The sequence below is a fragment of the Argopecten irradians genome, chromosome 6 (assembly GCF_041381155.1).
Source record: "Argopecten irradians isolate NY chromosome 6, Ai_NY, whole genome shotgun sequence".
NCBI classification, from domain to species: Eukaryota; Metazoa; Mollusca; class Bivalvia; order Pectinida; family Pectinidae; genus Argopecten; species Argopecten irradians.
The window spans coordinates 21,432,803-21,453,296 of NC_091139.1; the positions used below are offsets into that span (position 1 = coordinate 21,432,803).

Genomic DNA, 20,494 nt, shown 5'->3' on the forward strand with positions numbered 1-20,494 from the left:
TGGGCAGCCACCATGTCAAATCCTACTTCAATTAGATATATAAGCTGGCCATACTTTTACGTTACTGTAAATGCAAAAATGAATCAAATTATAAAGCTACAGATTAAATGGCACGTGCGTAATCAAATTCACGTTTGGAATGCATGAATATACAACAAATTTAGGATGACTTGTTCTTAGATTTTTAATTTGATAAGTGTAATTACTATTTTAGTTATTTTTTTTCTTATTTAAATAGCATCTGCTACAAGGATTCTATTTCAGTACACCGTTACTGTTTCCAATACTATCTTCAGAACACATTTATCTCCAATGAATACGAAATGAGCAGACGTTACCAAAACGGAAGTTGACACGAAATAGATCCGTGGTTAATTTGCATAAACAAGATGGCTAGCATAGAATTTTTGTCTGGTTCGATACTGCCGACAACAAATTAGCGTTTCTCATTTCGTTAATGGTGTTTTGTTCAGTACCATCTTGTTCGTTACCTGTTTATTACGTCATAGCGGTGATGTATGGGGGAATGGCACATTATAGACTCATAATGGTCGACTGTCATGTCACCTTCATGGACGCCTGCACTATCATAATGTCATCAACTAGAATGCCTCTCGCGGTAGGGAAACAAAAAACAAACAATACAAACGCCATACTTTTAATCAGTATATCGATTAAAACGTCTTGACACACATGATGAAAATACCTAGCGGTATTGTTTAGGCAATAGTCGTCGATACCTAAATTGTCTAAACTCTTAATAGCTGAAGTCAAAACAAATTTTACTAGAATCACACCATTATTTGCACCAATACACGAAATAGTGATGTAAATATCGTCACATCGGTCTTTTTGTAGATCGACTCCAATACTGTAGAATAAACTAAATATCGATTCTTCGATACAATGCGGGAGCTGTATGAAAATCAAGAAATATAAGTAAATAAAAATCTTAAAATTCAATTTAACATTAACGCTCCTTTGATATCCTCTTTTCTTGATGGTTTTTATTATCATGTAACACATTATTTTTCAAAGTAAATTATCTTGTTCACGAAAGATTACCGGGTGAATTTGCGACCCGCATTTTGGTCATATTCTTACTGCAAATTATACTGAATATCTTTCAATATACAAATGAAATTTAAAGTAAGAATATGACCAAAATTCTGGTCCCAAATTCACTCAGCAATCATACTTTGACATGATAATTTTCTTTTAAGAAATAATGTGTTATGTAAGGAACGTTTAAGTTGTTTTATCAGCAAATCGGAAATAACAACAACCGCCGACATTTGTTGAGTTATAAGATGTTAAAATTTTAAGCACAAATATGTGTGTTACAGGGAGATACATGAAGGGAAAAAAGAAAGCAATATTTGTTTTAATTCTTTCTCGTGAACAATTATAACGAGACCTTGGTGTAGATGAAACAGGAACGCTAACATGTATAGATAAAGATTGTAAACTGTTAAATGTAAACAACAGTAACTTTAAATTCAGAATTACACGCAAACTGCTCAAATCGTGTAAGGTGAACTGTACATTCCACTAGAGTAAGCGTTACGCTTTAAAAGTCTGAATGAAGAAAATATGGATATATCAGGAAAAAATATCTACAGAGATGCATGGAGCATCGTAATCGGAAATCTACAGGTAACTTAATGTGTCTGATAAAAAGAATCCAGTTACGAGCTTATTTTGAACCGAGTGAACGTGACACCCCAGCGCTTACCCTCTGGTTATAAGAAGCAGTGACTACAAAAGCTTCAATTCCTAAAATGATCGTAGGTAATTTTCCATGTTCTACGACTTAATTGCAATTCCCGATGCTTGAAAATGATATCCTAAACGGTTTAGCACCATGCTTGAGGCAGCACACTGTAATATCGTGAACGTCAACACCTCTTCGTGTTTTTCCCTGACTAATTAAGTGTGTATTGCTGGGCTCTGAGGCACGAGAAAAGTGTTCTGGTCTTAAAGACATGTAAATGGAGTGGGGGGCTCATTCATTTCTCATGACGAATTTATTATTAAACCCCAGAGAGAAGAAATCAAAGATGTCAGTGACATGGAATCGGATTGCACCAATATCATTTTAATCAGGAAGTGAAAGGTATCTGACATTTAATATGTGGTCATTAAGTTCGCTTCTTATAGTGAATCGTAATGTGATTTAAAAAAAAAAAAAGATGACATTTGTCAATGTAGCGATTCATTTTTATTTAGAAATGTATAAGCGGATGTATTGGGGTTTTTTATTATAAAAAAATCAATAAATACAAATTTCTTAAAAATCATCAAATCATATGGGCGTTCCACGTAACGTCTGAACAGATCTTAGAGACTCCCCTACTCGAGAGGCTTGTAGTTTTGTTCCTGCGGAGCTATAAACGGACCGGTCTGTTTTGTTTTTAGTTTATCCAAATTATTCTGGATATCATTAACTTTGACCCAATGATTCTTTAATCATATGGGTTTTAATAATAGCCGTTCGCATAGGCACATTAAACCGGCAAAAAACTTGCTAATCAGAAAATGGACAAAAACTGAAGGAATAACCAGAAATATATTTTACTAGGATGATGACGCTGACATTGGAGTAGAAATCAGATTGTAATTTATTGACGAAAACAAATGAGTTTCGTTATCAAACACAGAAGAAGTGATTTCGCTTTACTTTTTGCTGTGATTGTACCGATAGTGCCAGAGCTAATCTTCGGTAGGCGATGTATGTGAAAGAGATTGCTTCGTTCGGAGTATCATCACGTTGTGGGGTAAATTACCTCCGTCTAACATCAACAAATATGATAAATGGAGACACAGAGGGTATCATTTAATAAAACACCCTCACCAAAGATAATATGTCATCATTCAGGCAAGGCAATTATGACATCGTATTTTGTATTTCATATTTGCAATTACTTCAAGGATGCCATTAGGCCAAAATATTGTAAGTTTGTTTAAAAGATAACGTTAAAGTCTGATAAAATAACTGAAAATGTGATACTTCAAAGTTCCAAAGTCAAACTTATTAAATGATAGCAAGAAAGATTGTGTATGCTTAATTTGAATTATTTTCTTGACCTTGAGAACGATTGAATCTAAATGAGTTTTTGTAACAAGATGGTCTTGTCCTTTATTCAATTTTGTGTCATAAATTGGTTGTTTCGTATAAAATCTGGGCTGGTATTTTACGTACGTTTGTTGTATGTTTTTATGGTTACAATATAATTATCATGAATATGCATTAAGAGTCAGCTTGACATTTAGTACCGATCACAATCGTAACACTACGCTTTTAGAAATTCTATACGAGAAGGTAACAGTTTTTATACCCGCTCTTTTTATTGTCTAAATGTTTGTGTTTGCCAACTTTTGAAGATCATCAAAGAACATGGCTTGGACATCAAACGCGCAAAAATATTTAATAATACTTTACATAAGTTATCTATCAGGCTAAATCGAAAATAAAATTAATTACGGCACTAAGTCGTCATGAAAGCTACATTTCAGCTAGGATTTAGACTTGGGAAATAGAATTTTTTTTAGTTGACAATATGAATAAATGAGTGCAGATCTCATTTTTAGACAGTTGTCCAATAGTCAAGATCAGTCCAGAATAACAGCAACCTGCTAGGGAAATCCACGATAGCGTTGCCAGATATATATAGCTACATGGTCCTACAAGTTGAGAATCGCTCGTTCTGTTTTGGTTGAAATGAAAAAAACTAGTTCCCTTGGAGAATTACACCTTAGCCTTTAATCAGCGTCTCACTAAATTAACCGAATCAGTTGTTAACCGTGCAGTAATTATTGTATATTTTTGGCGCCCAGGCTCTCCGCTGGTAACACACTATAGCCGGCTTATCTTGTTGATAAGATGTAATTATAGGTAATACAGCTATTCTTACATACGGTTTATATGTGTACGTCCTTGACCCACATGTTTGAATAACATAGACAGGCCTTGTCTATCCCAGCCTTGTCAAAGCACGTTTGAATGACAGTACAAGTGCCCAAACCCTCAAGTTATCGATTATAAATGATCCTAATCATATTGAGGGATTTTTACAATAATTGACTTTTGATGAGGTAGATATGGTTTTCTAATAACCCACAATTCATTCTGTCATTGTGAGTGACGTAAATTCTGCTGCAATTACTGTCATAGTTTGATACCAACTTGAACGTCAATACGAGAATTATCTACTCTCTTATTTAGTTATCCTTAAAGTCTGACGCGTCACGTGGTTTTCTAAAAAATGTATAAAAATTTAGTGTTTACTTTATATTTAATAAATAGACAAATCCTCACTTTTTTATGCCATGTTTTACAATTTCCCTAACAACTTTTAAAATCCAGTTATTCAAGAGAGGATGACGAGCAGCCAGTATTATTCTCTGATTGCAACAAATTCTTGAGTGTTTTTGTCATATGACACATCTCATTTAGTGTTTATTTGCTAATCCTTTCATGCTTTTTGACATGTTTTGGCATCAATTATCCCTGAATCCATGCAAATCTGTTTTAACTCTGGAAATCCAACGCATAGATTTTAGGTGAAAACTGAAATACTGATATCATACCAGTTAATGCAACAGATTATAAAGTGTTCTATCCCTGGCTACTCCCAATGAAATATCAATTTCTACGGAAGCGTATTCTTAATGCTCGTATGTGCGACTTCGTCATTAAGGAAACTATGACGTCAGGATTTATTCCGGATATCGTTAGACTGCATAAGAAGTATAAGATTAGTAGTTTCTTTGACGATTTCTTTCTTTATGGAGACACGACTAGAAAATTATACTGCAAAAAAATTGTGACAAATGTAATACACTTCACCCAGGAGGAACAATGGAGGGCTATACTGAGTGAGCGGCATGAACCAGACTTACATTGCACCCATTGTGGTAAATTGGCGAAATCATCCAAGGTACATTTGGAAATTGGCAGAGATGATAAGGCTGTCATTTGTACTTGTCAACGAAATAGTGATGTGTAAACTATGTGGACAACAAGGCAGTAATGTAATAGTTCATTTCTTAATTCAATGTTGCAAGCTTTTCGAAACTAGAGATAAATTATTTGATAATGTCATTAACATACTTGGTACAACGAACTATATTACATTCTCAAACCTGGACGAAACAAGTATGGCAAAAGTCATACTAGGCAGTAGACAATATCTTAATGTCGAAGATAATGTCTGGGACCAGTTCATGCTCATGAACAGTGTCAGCATTGCAGATATGCTAAAGCTACTACATGAGAGACTGTAATGTATTTTACATATCTTAGTAAATTATATGGCCATCGTGTCATAAGTGTATAGTTACAATGACAATGATATTTTGTATATAATGTTCTTCTCTTTCTAACTCATTACGATGAATTATTTTTGTAATCTTCATAAGCATGAAGGAAATAAAAATATCTATCGATCTCTATCTTGCAGATTGAGAAAGTGTCATTCGCTCCAAATGATCATTATCTTTAATCTTGACCAAGGACAATAAAACCTAAGTGTTTCGGAAAAGTAAGCGTCGGTGTGTCATTGAAAATAATCACAAATTTCGGTAAAATCAGGAGTAAATAGCATATCAAAGTGAGAGTAGGCGGTGGCCAAGGATTCACAAGGCACAACGAAAAGCACTGAACCAGTCGGACATATCACACAAGGAAACAGTCTATTTTTAAGCTCGGGTCAATAGGCCAATAAAGATGGAATACCAATATATCTGATAGTTTGTGATTCTGTCTTATAACTGTGGTTTGTCTTAAAGTCTAATATTCCTAATTGATATTTTTGTATAAGTTTCATGGTACATTGTCAATGGCGTATATTGTCGAAGTCATCACGCACGACATCACCAATTCACAGAACAGTGATAGCGGGCAACCAACGCTAAATAGGGGTGTCAACTACCTTTGGTATATGGTTTTATTTGTCGTTCGATCCAGTACATAAATCATTAATGTACTCCTAGTGACACGTGTTTTTTGTGCGCCTGCTTTCTAAGAAAACTAAAAACGGGATGGGAAGCGAAAACAACATACCTTGTAATACATTCAACTGCAACTTCAATGAATGCATCGTTAGACACGACATGCAAAACCGTCGTTATAATGGTTAATTAGATACATTAATAGATGCGTTTTATATTATTCTTTTCAGAAAGTTGCACGGAAACGTGTGCATTACCCGGTGAATGACCTATGATGAGTGTGGAGAGTTTCTATAAACATGATACTTGGGAGTTGTGATGTAATTTGACAGAGCCACAGTAACATAAAAGATTAAGGCCTATCTTTAAAGGGATATATTCCACTGTAACTTCTCTGTGAACAGAGATTGACGTTAATCATATACCTCAGGCAAGACTTGAGCCTATTACAAACACAGTCCAGATCCTCATATAAATTAACCCTCAATAAGTTGTCTGTAGCCGATAGCACCGGTAATTACTGTCTGTACAAACCGAGTCCTGGTGTTGCTGAAGACAACGATACATGTCACTAAGAAATAGAGATCAATAGCAACAAAAGACACTCGGGCACATTAACGTCTAAATACCTGGAATAAGTAGACAATACTTAGAAGGTCCGTAAGGAATAATCTTATGTAGACAATAATTAGCATTTCCGTAAGGAATAAGAGGACATTAATTAGCATTTCAGTAAGGAATAAGTAGACGATAATAAGCAGTTAAGTAAGGAATAAGAAAACGATAATTAGCAGACAGTAAGCTAAATAAGTAGACGATAATAATTAAGCAGTTCAGTAAGGAATAAGCAGACTATAAGTAGCAGTTACGTAAGGAATAAGAAGACGATAATTAGCAATTCCGTAAGGAACAAGTGGACGATGATTAGCAGACAATAAGCTAAAGGAATAAGTAGACGATAATTAGCAGTCATTTAAGGAATAAGAGGACGATGATCAGCAGCCAGTTAGGAATAAGTAGACGATAATTAGCAGTTCTATAAGGCAAAAGTAGACGATAATCAGCAGTTCCGTAAGGAATAAGAAGTCGATAATTAGCAGTCAGTAAGGAATCAGTAGATGATAATTAGCAATTCCGTAAGGAATAAGTGGACGATAATTAGCAGTTCCGTAAGGAATAAGTAGACGATAATTAGCAGTTCCGTAAGGAATAAGTCGAAAGATAACAGATAAAGATTTCACGTGATCACAAACACTACAACATATGTATAATTGACACTTTGCATGCTCGCCTAATGAAACAAAAAGCAGATTTTTTAGGCTGTTACAGAAATTCAATTAATGATCTACTACAACGTGCTATAATGTAAGGTCGCACTAAGTATGTTGAAACAATACATCTTCGCAATACACCTTAACACTCATTATATTTATCTATTATGGCCTGGTTGAGAGGGCACTATTGCCTTATAGTATTGTCGAGGGATGAAATAGTGCCCGAGCCTTCGGCTCGGGCACTATCCCATCATGAGAGGGCATTATTGCCTCATAGTATTGTCGAGGGATGGAATAGTGCCTGAGCCGAAGGCGAGGGCACTATCCCATTATGAGACAATGATATGCGGCAATAGTGCCCTCTCAACTAGGCCATAATGGGTTTAGCACATCACCCTGACATGAGACCGTTTTTCATGTCATCGTAATAGAAGCACGTCAAGCGATACCTCGCAACGCTATCTTCATTTCCGCACCACGTTGTCTCATTAAAAGTACAACATATGAATTGTCTCAGAAATATGAGATTCTATAAAAACGGGATTCAGCTTCATGAAAATTAAAAGTAGATCAATATAGAACATTAGTGAACTGTCTTCTGTAGAAAAGCAACATTTGCTTCCATCCCCGCACACAACAGCCTGTCCGCCATCTTGTCGTCTTGGTCGAAGCGCAACGTTATAATGACGTCATGTAATGGTGACGTCACAATACATTCACGTTCAAGTTCGCGCCACTTCAATAGTGCCCGCTTTACCGGGCACTTTTGCAAATAGTATCCATGTGTGTAGCCAATCAGAATTCAGTATTCTGTCACGTGATGTACTAAACCACAATAAGTAGCGTGCACGGGGATTTCCCCGGGATGAAATAAACGAAGCAAAAGCAAGCATGCATTATGATTGACCTTTGAAGCGCACGCGATATATATGCACGTGATAAAATAAAAGCTATAGGTCTAGGGTAAACTGATGTAATTTTGACAGGGAAAGATAACACTTTCCTCGTGTCAGTTTCTATTAAGATGGATATATAACATGCATTGGAAGTTGCTAAATTACAACCAGGTAATATAGGACGAGTAGATCGTACTTTGCCGTGATAAAGGGAAATCGACATGCCCTGGAACATGTATTATGGAAGATGCATGTCTGGTAGAACCAAAACGGATTACAACATGTGAAGTTACAGCTAACGGCACGCAGTCTTCGGTAGATACCCGTTGATTTAGTGCGATCGAAACCCCCACACTGCTTCTGGCCTGTACCTCATCCTTAAATATGTATTGATACATCCAATATCTGGTTTCCTACCTATTGTGAATCAACTGCCCTCTAATCTGTCTTAGTTGTGCATGAAGAAAAATCTATCATTATATACATCATTTGCTATAAAACCCCCAAACTTTGAATTCAAGGGTTGTAGTAAAAATAAATGTATTCCAGATTTGATAAAAAAGAACACTAAAGGAATAAGAGTTGTTGTGAAAGTGTCTTCTGCATCCGATATAACACTATTACAAACTATCTGTAGGGTTAAGAGCGTGCTTCTTGATCATAATTAAGTTATCATCTACCTTTATCACGGTAAATGGCGATATGCATTTAGCATAAAGCGAAATGTAACGGAAAATCTAATTTACAGAAACGCGTAGAGCCACTCACGGACAACCTTCACATTAACACGGTTTCAGGTCCGTAAAAATGTCAAAACATTTTCAGCAGCGGAAACATTGATAATAGCAGCTTGATCTAGAACAGAGTCTTACCCTTCTGAGCTGTCCACGTGTTGGTAAGTCGTGGGCATGACACTGTAGGCAGTGAATTCTAATTCACAATTACCACTACGATTTGTTTCTTGTTTTCTTCTAGATCAATTCTATACAGTATTGTGTTGAGTAACAAACCTCTTGGACTGGTTCCTATCCGGTGGTAAATAATCGTGCTCTCTTACAATTAATTGCCGTTTAAGGGAAATGTACTAAAATGGCAGTGATATATTGCTTGCAAAGGCTAAATGAATGCGGCTTGAAAGGCACACAAACAACCAACATTCTAAATTAATGTGTATCACTCTCAACCCTTTGTGTACTTTCGAAAGTCGACAATAATAGAAACAAAAGGTCCACAGACTCAAGTATTTTTTTTTAAATACTGAAGGTAAGTTAAAGCAGACAACATTTTGCTGACCTTCAAAATTGATACACATACTTATTAGAAATGTCGTCATACAGAAGGATACATGCTCTTAATGAAAACATTTCAAATACATGCGTGATGCAGTACAGCTCGTGCAATCAATATCTAGACAACAAAATAGCAAATAAAAGGCATGCAATTTACTCAACGTTTTCAAACGCACGAGATGGAAAAGCAAATGTCTAGTGCTTCCGCCGTACTAATAGAACTGGATTCGGGTGCTCATCCTTAACGCAAGAGGTCTTAATATATTTCCAATGCAAATATCGTCTTGCTGTTACCATTTGTGCTAAACACATTTTACGCTTCGAGAAAGTATTCCAAATAACAGTTCTTTTAACATTTTACAAAACAAAATTGAAAACTTCGCGTGGAATTACTGGCATTATGGCACTCATTCGATGCATCTGCCACTTAAGATCTGCTGCAGTTGTATATCATTATTTTCGTTTTCACGCTTCAGTGTTTAAAAATCATCTGTCATTTTTATACTTGTATAGAATCGCACCAAGTGAACAAAATTACGGCTTATTTCAAACAATTGTGGGATGTTGTTTCGTAGTATAGCGGAAACATTTACCAAAATTGCTGTATCTTTTAGAAATCAATGATATCAGAATCTCTCATCGCTATCATCTTTTCGTCTATTCACCCATCCATCACCCAACCACACATTGATTAATCATAATAAACATTAAAGACGTCTCAGTGACTACTCTCGCTGCCGTAAAGTGGTAATTAAGGCAGCCATTAGGGTCACGGACCTCTGGGTTCCCACCTGGGACTCACGTGTTGTTTCTAATTAGGACAATGTGTCCTAGATTACAGCCCAAAGTACGTGTGTCAAACACACAGCCATAATTTTACTTATAATGTTTTAACCAACCCACCCTTTCACATCCAAGGTGACAAGAAGCGGTATCCAAGGCTCCAACCGATTTGCTGGCATTAGTGATCGGATAATGATTACTGGAAGCTTGACATAATCACATTTTAATCGGAGATTTCTTTTTCATCATTTCGCACGAAATTTTTACAAATGCTTCAAAATATGTAAATTTACTAAAGTAGATAAACTATACAACCTATCAAGGCATACGACTAACAAGCAACGGGAGATATAGGTTCGTTTAAAGGCTTTGTTGACATCAAGCTAACAAAGCTGTGTATTAAAGTATTTATCAATGCGTTAATTATCTTAAGGGACTTGATGCTATCTTTTGGTGTGATTAAAAAAACACCGGAGATTTCCACAGCAGTGCTCATCTCATGGATCCCCCTTATTGCTCTCTAGCTCGTCCTACACCAGGAGTAGACTATCAGTCTAGTGGCAATCACGGATTAAGGCCAATCTCTCCTCCCTCCATTACTATCTTTTAAGTACAGAGGGCACTGTTGTTTTGTAAAGCTGATGTGGTATGGTACGTATCGTGCCCTTTAAGACATTAATAGCGTTAAATACCTTCGATAAGATGTTACCGGGACAGGAATCTGAAGTAGATGTCAGCTAGGTCATGGCATCCTCTGAGTGACGTAACGGTTTAGCAAGAATTGCATGCATGGAGTAACCATTCTAGAATGTGATAAGGCAAATCAAACAACAACAACAATAACAATATAGAACACAACAAAGGTCGATGGCAAAAACAATTCAACCCTATGAATGATTTATGGTTAATGTTTATATATGATTGAAATACATGTATGAGCTTCCGAAAAAAATAGTCCAATGGAAAGCAGAATTACGCCTTTAGTTGACATTAAATTTACAAAATGGGTATGAACAGATCGGTATCGTCTGAATCGCCCATCGAACACCTTAGTAAGAATGAAATATTTTGTTGATGTAAGGTTGTTTCAGAGATAACATTTTTTAAAGAAATATCTATTTAAACACGATATGCTGATATTATCGATGCATACATTTACAACTTATGCAATATCATCGTTAAATATACACACACCATACTGGTCTCATATTAATACAGCATCAATCATAACAATAACTCTATTCTCTATTGTACTGGTGTGGAGACATTCAGGCCATTTAACCTGGCACACCAAATCAACGCAAACTACACGGGGTTATCATAGGCACTTAGCAACACATCACATCAATCAACCGATATACGCATACCGTAATGCAAAATAAGGAAACTGCTCTTAATGAATTAAATTGTTGTCGAGTTGAAGGAAGATTTCGGCTGATTTTCAGGTGCTCTAAAGGTAAAAGAACTTTTCAAAACAAATTTCAAAGAACAACAACATTTTGTCGCAAGGCATTTAATGTTTGGTTAGCAGCTATGAATTCCTGTCAAGGTCATATCTGCTGATGACGACACTAGGGGAATAAACCCAGCTGTTCGATATGAAAATGCGATTTAAGAATATAATTATAAACAGGTTATATGATAACGGATAAACATCTAGTCATTACCATAGATTCGTAATTATCTTTCAGATATACAACATTTACGGAAGTTTCAATTGAACAAATGCGGCTATAAACAATACACAAGCACATTGTTTGGTTTGATTAGTTTAACGTCCTATTAACAGCCAGGGTCATTTAAGGACGTGCCAGGTTTGTTGGTGGAGGAAAGCCGGAGTACTTGGAGAAAAACCACTTACCAGCGGCCAGTACCTGGCAACTGCCCCACATGGGATTCGAACTCGCGACCAAGAGGTGTAGGGCATGTGGTAATATGTCGGTACATCTTAACCACTCAGGCACCGCCACACAAGTACATTGAAATGTAATCTTATTGCCAGTATATTATCGATGGTTTCTAAGGTAACTGTAAATGTTACTTCCACAATAAATGTCGCTGGTGTAATTTTCAGAACACTATCAGAGATACTACCACGTTATCGCCGAAATTCTGATAGAAAACGTGTAAAAAGTGAGTTTGAGAATTAAAATTAATTTGAATATTGATTCTCAAACATACGAATGTGATACAAACCTCGGTTACGCATGTTGTTAACAAATGGGGAAAGGAAAGTGAATCAGATGTCATGTGATTAAAATTCATACACAGGTTGATGACAGTTACTAGACACATAACCAGCCGTACTTTGGTGTCGGTGGTTTTTCTCCTGTGTACTCTGATTTTCCACCACCACCAAGACCACTTTTCAGTGTAAAACGATCTTGCAATTGTCTATCAATAAACCTAGTCAAATGAAGAAAGTAGTCAACGGCTTTTACTTCTAAGTTTACTACAAAATATAACCTTTTAACCTTCACAGTGAATAAATGTCCTAGCCGTAAGATCCTCTATTCCTGCGACGGTGAGAGAAGACTGGGTAAGCATTATCCGTTTGGCTTGGTATGATCAACATGAATTCCGACACAAGCGGCTAGTTATTTGACCTCAACCCTTTACCAGTATCGATTACAAGTATAATAGTAGTATACTCGCATGCTTTACATATATATGTCATCATAAAGCACAGGTTATGAAGATATCATAACAAAATCGGTCTCGTGAGCACATTTGGCGTCTGGGTTTTGAACGTACGATCGAGGCCACAAAATAGCAGCGTCCAATACACCAGTCCATTATATTTGCATATTTATCTACATCCTTGTTGTTTCTACCGGAAATAAATATCAGATATATCATTAACCTTCCCATAACAAGTAACTGTTTGCTGAACTAGTTCGGATTTGCTGGATTTGACACCGTTAACCGTCTAGCGCAGATCGAACTCAGGAAAACCCCAGCAATTTGTGCCAGTCCAAGTTTAAGCCTGGGATCAAATCGCTCCAATAAAATATAAAGCACGTTAGCCGATATCATCAGGTATTTATAGATCAATATCGAATGTCTGTACAAACACTGTATCTTTTGTGAGGCTCAATTTCCGCCAAACCTTTTTACAGAGTCTAGGATAGAACTGGGATGGAGCAAATCTATAAGTCTTCCATCATATAATGTGAACATATTTTATAGTACAATATAGACCTTTCATGTAGAAATCTACTTAATAAGGATGGACGAAGGTGTGGCGATATGGAATGTACTCGATCGGACTTAACAACGCCAAATTGTCACAAGGACATGTGCTGACCTCCCTTGGGTGTTGCCTGCCACCTTGCTGACCTTCCTTATGTGGGGCCTTTTCCATTGAGACCATGCCCAAATTTCTATCAATGCCAATGATAATGATTAATACCTTTGATTTCACTACCTAAATCATTGTTATATCAAGTAAGAGCCTATCGCCTCATTCATGTGAATATATCACGTCATGTGTAACGTTGATTATTGTCTCCCTCTAAATTTGTAGCCTTATGCAACACGATCTATTCCAGTTCACGGACTCTTGAAATTTAAAATATTATTTTTAATTCAGAAATAATGATGAAAAGAAATCTTTTTAAATCCTTCAATATAGAAAAAATATCTAATACTTGTAATGAAACTTTGATGAATATGTCTCAAGTTCGGCTTCAATAATCAATAGGAGCTAATGCGATAATGTATTTTGCCATGACACTTTTCATTTCAATGACATGCATGGACTTGCTTGCAAGGAACATAAACAATAATCCCTTGATTATGTAAAATTCTTATATAATTATCGTTTAAATGCGTAAAAACAATGTTTAAAAAAGTTTATTTTTTATTTTTATATTGATTTAAGATGCAAATAAACAGTCCCATAGTGTCTATTAAGAGTGATAACACTTAATGCACGGCCAAAACCAAACACAATCTAATTAGTTATTAATTGAATCAACGTGACGTGACCAATTTAGATAGGACAAGATCATTCATTATAAGAAAACAAATTAATGCGGAGAAGTTTGATGAAATTTAATAAACAAGACATGAGAGATTAAGTCTAATGAAAATTAAATTTGGAATATTTATGGCTTTCAGTATGTCAATTATGACAGCATTGATGACCTGTAATGATTTACATATTTTTTAAAATTATTTATCAACAGATTCAGAAAAACTGTAAAATTATGGAAAAATCGGGTATCTGACATCAGTTATATATCGATATACATTAAATGAGATGCGCATTCACATTTCTGATATCAGATCCACTATGGACAAGCGGGCAAGTTGTCTGGCATTTTACGAACTCGTGTTCGTGTAGCGAGTATGATACTTCAGCAGTTATTAGTTTTATATAATTATACTTGTCATAGAAAAAGATTTATCATTTGTCCTTCGGCTTTCCATCACGAACAAAATCCTGGCATGCTCTTAAATATCCTTTTATTGTGTTGTTATAGGAGTTGCAACAATGATTTGTATTTGTAGAAAAAAAACATGTTAACGACGGAATGAATCAATATCTAAAGCAATATATTCCTTTTATCGAAAATAAAATTCATGCCTGTATTAATAAATAGAAATGAAATAAGCTAAAGAAAAAAAAGCTTTCCGGTTTGGACATCAATTGTCATGGAAGATTCGTTTGGCTTAATAGTTTCGGTATTTACATAGCATATGCAAATATGACATCTTGATAGTATTAAATTATCACGTTTAGAGAGAACCCCGATAAGAATCGGACAGTAAATCCTGAGTCAAAGAGAAATGAAATGAAACATTTTCTTGTCTTCTCATTTTTGAGAAACGAGAAGAGCATTGATGTTAAATGTTCCTATTAATGGCTCCACTTCATTAGGGCCCCTAAAAGTTACGTAATTCAGATATTATTATCCCGTGTGAATTAACAGATGCCGATATCAATTTGTCTCCAGAGATCAGTTGCGTTCATCAATATGAATCTCTCTCATTCGGTTTGTATTACTTTGTAAAGCTTTTCACGTTTATTGTCTCTTAGCCACTGCATTTCCTGCTTTTTTCATTCTTTCGAAGGGCAGGGTGTTAGGTCATAGGCGTATAACACGCTGGTAAGTCAAAGACCCATTTTAGACTAATATATAGAGAAAGGTAAGGAAATCTTCCGTAATATAAAATTGGTTTATTTAGTTCAAAGTGCTGTAAAAATATCCAGACCAGAAAACTCAACAGCTTCATAACTTAAAAGTTAAAATGTTAAACTTCAATATGATAACAAGAAGTCATACTGAACTAGTCTACTTTTTTCACAACCAGTCTCGAAACTTGAAAAATTGACAAATTTTCCTTAGTTGGATCCATAACAAATTTGCAAATCAGAATGTCTTTTCGCTACACTTAAAATACTGCAGCCAAAATAACAGGCTTTGACATAAATAAACATCAGGTGAAAACAAACGTATTTACTTGTTTGACGCTTCGTTCAAGTCCCCCCTCTCGTTGTCCTTATGTCGTTTTTCAGTGCTAATAGTTATCCGGGTCAGGTTGACGCCCATTTTGACACCATCTTGAAAGTTATGCAAAGCCTAATCTCATTGGTCGGTTTGTTGTAACTCTGCCAATGAGATTAGGCTTTAAATAATTTTCAAGATAGTGGCACTTTATGATAGAAATAATCTAGCCAAACAAATATTGGTGACGCACATTGCCAATCTTCTTCGTTCGAAGAAATTTCCCTTTGGAAGATTTTTAAGCATAAGATAAGCTAAGCCTTCTACGATCGCAACACCTTTGACCGATAGTTGTAAATAAATCGTCGGTTAATTTTCTGTCAATTCCTATAACACATCTATTGTAAGCAAGCTATCTTTCGTGTGTTCATTCCTTACCAGTCGAGAACAGCATTATACTCGACCGTGAAAGTTGACTTAATGCCTTTTGGTTGTTTTTAATTTGCAAGCCTTGATGTTTAGAGAAAAAAAACATTCTTAAACCTTAAAGGGTTATCAAAGTCAATTATCCACATCATCAGCCGTCAAATACTGTAAATACCTCCCAATAAAAGAAGTGGACAAAATACTTTCGTAAACACGAAACGCCAGAAGGAAATTGGTATTATTAAGTATAGATTGTGTATTAGGATGATTCGTGAAAGGGGAAATGGGAATAAGTGATAACTATGTCCGGCTAGACATAAATACGGTGAAGATAAATAACTATAAGTTGTCTATAATGTAAGAGAATGTGTCATAATCAGGACGATCCTGTCCCGGCACGTAATGCCGTACATTAACCAGACCCAAAATGAAGGGGACCGTCTCGCAGATGCACTTTCTCAGCGATAACGTATGTACACACGTCATAATTTAACAAAACCTTATTTGGTCAAACACGCTCGTGGAAAATAATATTATACATAAATGTTTCCCGAGAAATGAGATAATCTTTACAGTACGTCTGAACACAAAGCGTGATACATTTTTTTTTTTTCATTTTTGCTACCATTTATAATAATAATAATAATGAAAACGAATTTTTGAATTCACTCGATGACACATTGAGTCAAAGACTCTTTTCAACATGTGGTCGAACATATAACATGTACAGAATTAACATTTGTTTACTTATCTATCCAGTAATGTAATTTCACTCAGACATTTTGGTGCTATATGTTCACACATTAGAATAACCCTAAAGTCTTTATCAATTCATCTAATGGATTCTCTAAGCTTTATATTCGATCATAGTTCTTGATCAACTGTAAATGTTGCTATAACCACCTTTTAGTGTTTTGTTCGTTTAAAAGGAAAACCAAAACAAGCATTAAGCTTCCTAGGCCCCAAGATTCTTATAATCATCGAGTACACGGCCTCTGACTTAATCATACATTATCGAGCTCTCAACCTTTGTTTCTTTCAATCCGTTCGTAGGTTAATGTACTTGGAAAAGTGATAGAAAGAGATTATTGACTAGGTTGACCTAAATAAAGAGTAATTTCTAATAACGTATAAGTATACTAAGCTGAAAATTACCATGGGACGGAATAGGTTTCTCCAAAGATACGTGCAGTGATCATGAGCTACTAGTATTTGTTTGTTATTGATCTAAATAGATTTGTTCGTTTAAAAATGCATGAACAGGTTACCATCATAGTCTAATAGTGATTCAGAGAGTGTGAACTACGTAGAACTTTGCACAGGTCAAAGATTTCCTAATCGCTTCAAATAGGTCAAATACGGTTGATAGATTTTGTGAGATAATCGATACTTTATCTGATGAAAAGGTGTATTACAGAAAGTTTATTCTCCTTCTTGTACTTACCAGCAGATTGTCATATTTAATTGCAAGTAATACGAGTAAGTTTAGCACAAAAATGTAAAAATGTTTCTATTACTGTTCATATGTGAGGCAAACAGAGAATATTAAAGCAACATAACATACAGTTTTGCAGGAATTATTTCAGGAAGTTTTAATACGAAAAAAAACAAGTGACTAACTATCACACCAATTGTTTTGGAGATCGCTTGTTTGTAATCTAAAATTAGATTGGAGTGTGTTTCTTCGGAACAGAAGAATAAGATCCGAGATTGGTTTGTTTCTAGTACATCTATTGTTACTAAGAACAATCTGCATGTGTCTGATAGACCTACTCTTGACATGAGGACAAGCTTAGTGCTGAAAGTGCATGTTTTCTGTATACAGATGGAGCTACCATTTCGTTAATGATACTCTAAACACATTTTCAATTTGACTTACTTATAGTGTACATAAGGCGATAAGTGTTTTCCGTGATAAAACCAGCGAACTTCGGCCACTAGTAAAAACCAAAGAACCTTCGGTTACCAGTCCATACTAGCGAACCTTCAGTTACTAGTCCAAACCAGCGAACTTTCGGTTGCTAGTCCAAACAAGCGAATCTTCGGTTACCAGTCCACACCAGCGAACTTCGGTCACTATTCCAAACCAGCGAATCTTCGGTTACCAGTCCAAACCAGCGAAATTTCGGTTATCAGTCAAACTAGCGAACCTTCGGTTACCAGTCAAACCAGCGAACCCTCGGTTACTAGTCCAAACCAGTAAACCTTCGATCACTAGTCCTGTAACTACAACTAGATGTATTTATAAATAATCAATAAATCAATGATGTATAGGTAACTTACCCAATAAGTCAGCGATTGCCAAATTCACCAGGAAGAAGTTTGCGATGTTCCTCCTGAATCGTTTGTTTATACACACCATGACCAACACAAATGTGTTCCCAATAAGGGCCAGGAAAAACACAGGGATGTAAATACACAGAAGAGCGATCTTCTCAGGCTTGTGGTACTCGAACAGGGTGTCCTCGAACTCTGTCATAAAATAGGACCCATTTAGGTCCATAAAGGGGAGAGAGGAGTTAAGATTGTTGTAATCGACTGACGAATTCATGATTTTATTGAAAGTTCCAGGGCCAATAAATATCAGAATATAAGAGAGTGTCAATGACGAAAATCTCAATACGATCTCAACTCGCGAATAATGAGGTATATATTTGAAGAAATTATTTCATTAAAGTCATAGGAATATATCCAAACTCAAAAAACGAAACTTTCTTGTTATTCAAATTCACAAGATTTCACAAAACTTCTCATTTTATAGTTTGAAATATGAGCCATCACATATCAATCTCGTCATTTCCAATTCCTTTGATAGACAATGCAAAATAGTTCGAATCTTTAAGGTCCGATATTGAAGAGATCCGAATCATACATGTTGGCATTGATGGATGAAATATAAAAGAAGCGTTGATTCCATATCTATATATACATGCCAAATTACTGTAGACCGTGTCTTCAGTATCACAAACAAATCCTAAAGGCTAGCAGTACTCCTGACAGGCGATGCCCTAAACGAACACTGTGGGCCAACGATTAAGTTCACACCAATACACACTTTCAATGCACGTCTTCTCGCTGACATCTGGCCCGCTATGAGAATCAAGGCCGAAAATTTTCACATAGGTTTTTATCATCAAACATTGATTTTTTTCCTTCAGAAGTCATTCTTTAACATTTTCACATTTATTTTACTATCGTCAAAGATATGTTAAGTAGATCTTCCAGTTGTGTCGATGTCCAACTAGTTTATATCACCTGGGATCGATCACCTGTAATTAATCAAAGCAATATTGGACCATTTTGTTCTGTTGCACGTCAATATACCCACGTAAAGCTTGCCACAAGGTAGAGAGATATTATTCGTCTACTAAACGTTTAATTTCCTTTTGAAGCAGCATGTAAACAAACTATCAAAGTGATGTTTATCCCTCTTGTCTTTGTCATCCGAGCTCACTCCCCGCGGACAGAAACACTGCTTAAGAGACATAATCACTCTAAGACGATATGATATATAAATAATTATCCATGCTACGGAGAGGAGAGGGTATCAAGTATAATCCTGCCATCACTTTTCTCCCGCCAATATAATCCATCGTCTGCTCTCCATCAATACTGTCGTCTGCTTTAACCTTTCAGTTCCCGCGCCAGTTGACGACTGTTCCATGCGCCCATTCACTAAATAGCCACACAGTCAGCGTATTTTGTATACCGTTGCACGCTCACATAGTTCCGAAGTGATATTGCCAACCTCAGTGCTTGGTACCACAGCGATGGTGCAATACTACCGAAATACCTGGGGCTTTAAATACTGTAATAGCCTTAAAGAGGACAATGAAAAAGGAAAATTTGGAATAAAAGTAAACATCTCATGCTTGATTCAATGTCTCAATCAGTAAATTGTTCTTGTTTGAGTTTTTTGTATTGTTTCAACATGTTGAAGGTTATGGACAGTATAGAGAGCAGGTTCGTACATATTTTATGTAGCACGGCACATTAGTGACAACAAATATATGCTTCGTGTCCTATACAGGTGTATTGTTTATTGGTATCAGAGTGAACGACTTGGGCCCATGGGGCAGCAAATGCATTCAGTGTAACAAAAGTGAAAAAGGCACGAGAATGGTTTTGTTTTTGTGATATACGAAAAGCAGAGGTTAAGATTGACCCTGACAGTGACTTTCTAAAATATATTTATAGTGATTAAAACATGGCCAATATAACCGATTAATTGTAGGTCTGTTACCTGGAATTGATATCTTCTTTAATCTATAAAATATCTCCAATAAGTCTAACTCTATCTCATCAACGAAATCTTGTATACATTTTTATTTTTTTATCATATATCTGATTTAGTAGAAATATTTCGAATATTAATAAATATGTCAGCATTCATAATTGTATGATCATAACAAAGACAATCT

At 35.8% G+C, this 20,494-nt stretch overlaps 1 protein-coding gene across 1 annotated transcript in view; it reads right to left on the bottom strand.

The window, feature by feature from the left end:
* The window catches only part of LOC138325313 (QRFP-like peptide receptor), a 91,394-nt gene extending 71,582 nt beyond the window's left edge, over window positions 1–19,812 (bottom strand). Inside the window, exon 1 of the mRNA XM_069270872.1 lies at window positions 18,357–19,812. Within this exon, the coding sequence (XP_069126973.1) occupies window positions 18,357–18,624 (268 nt within the window). The 5' untranslated portion in view covers window positions 18,625–19,812. The remainder of the gene's footprint in view (window positions 1–18,356) is intronic.
* Between the last annotated feature and the right edge of the window lie 682 nt (window positions 19,813–20,494).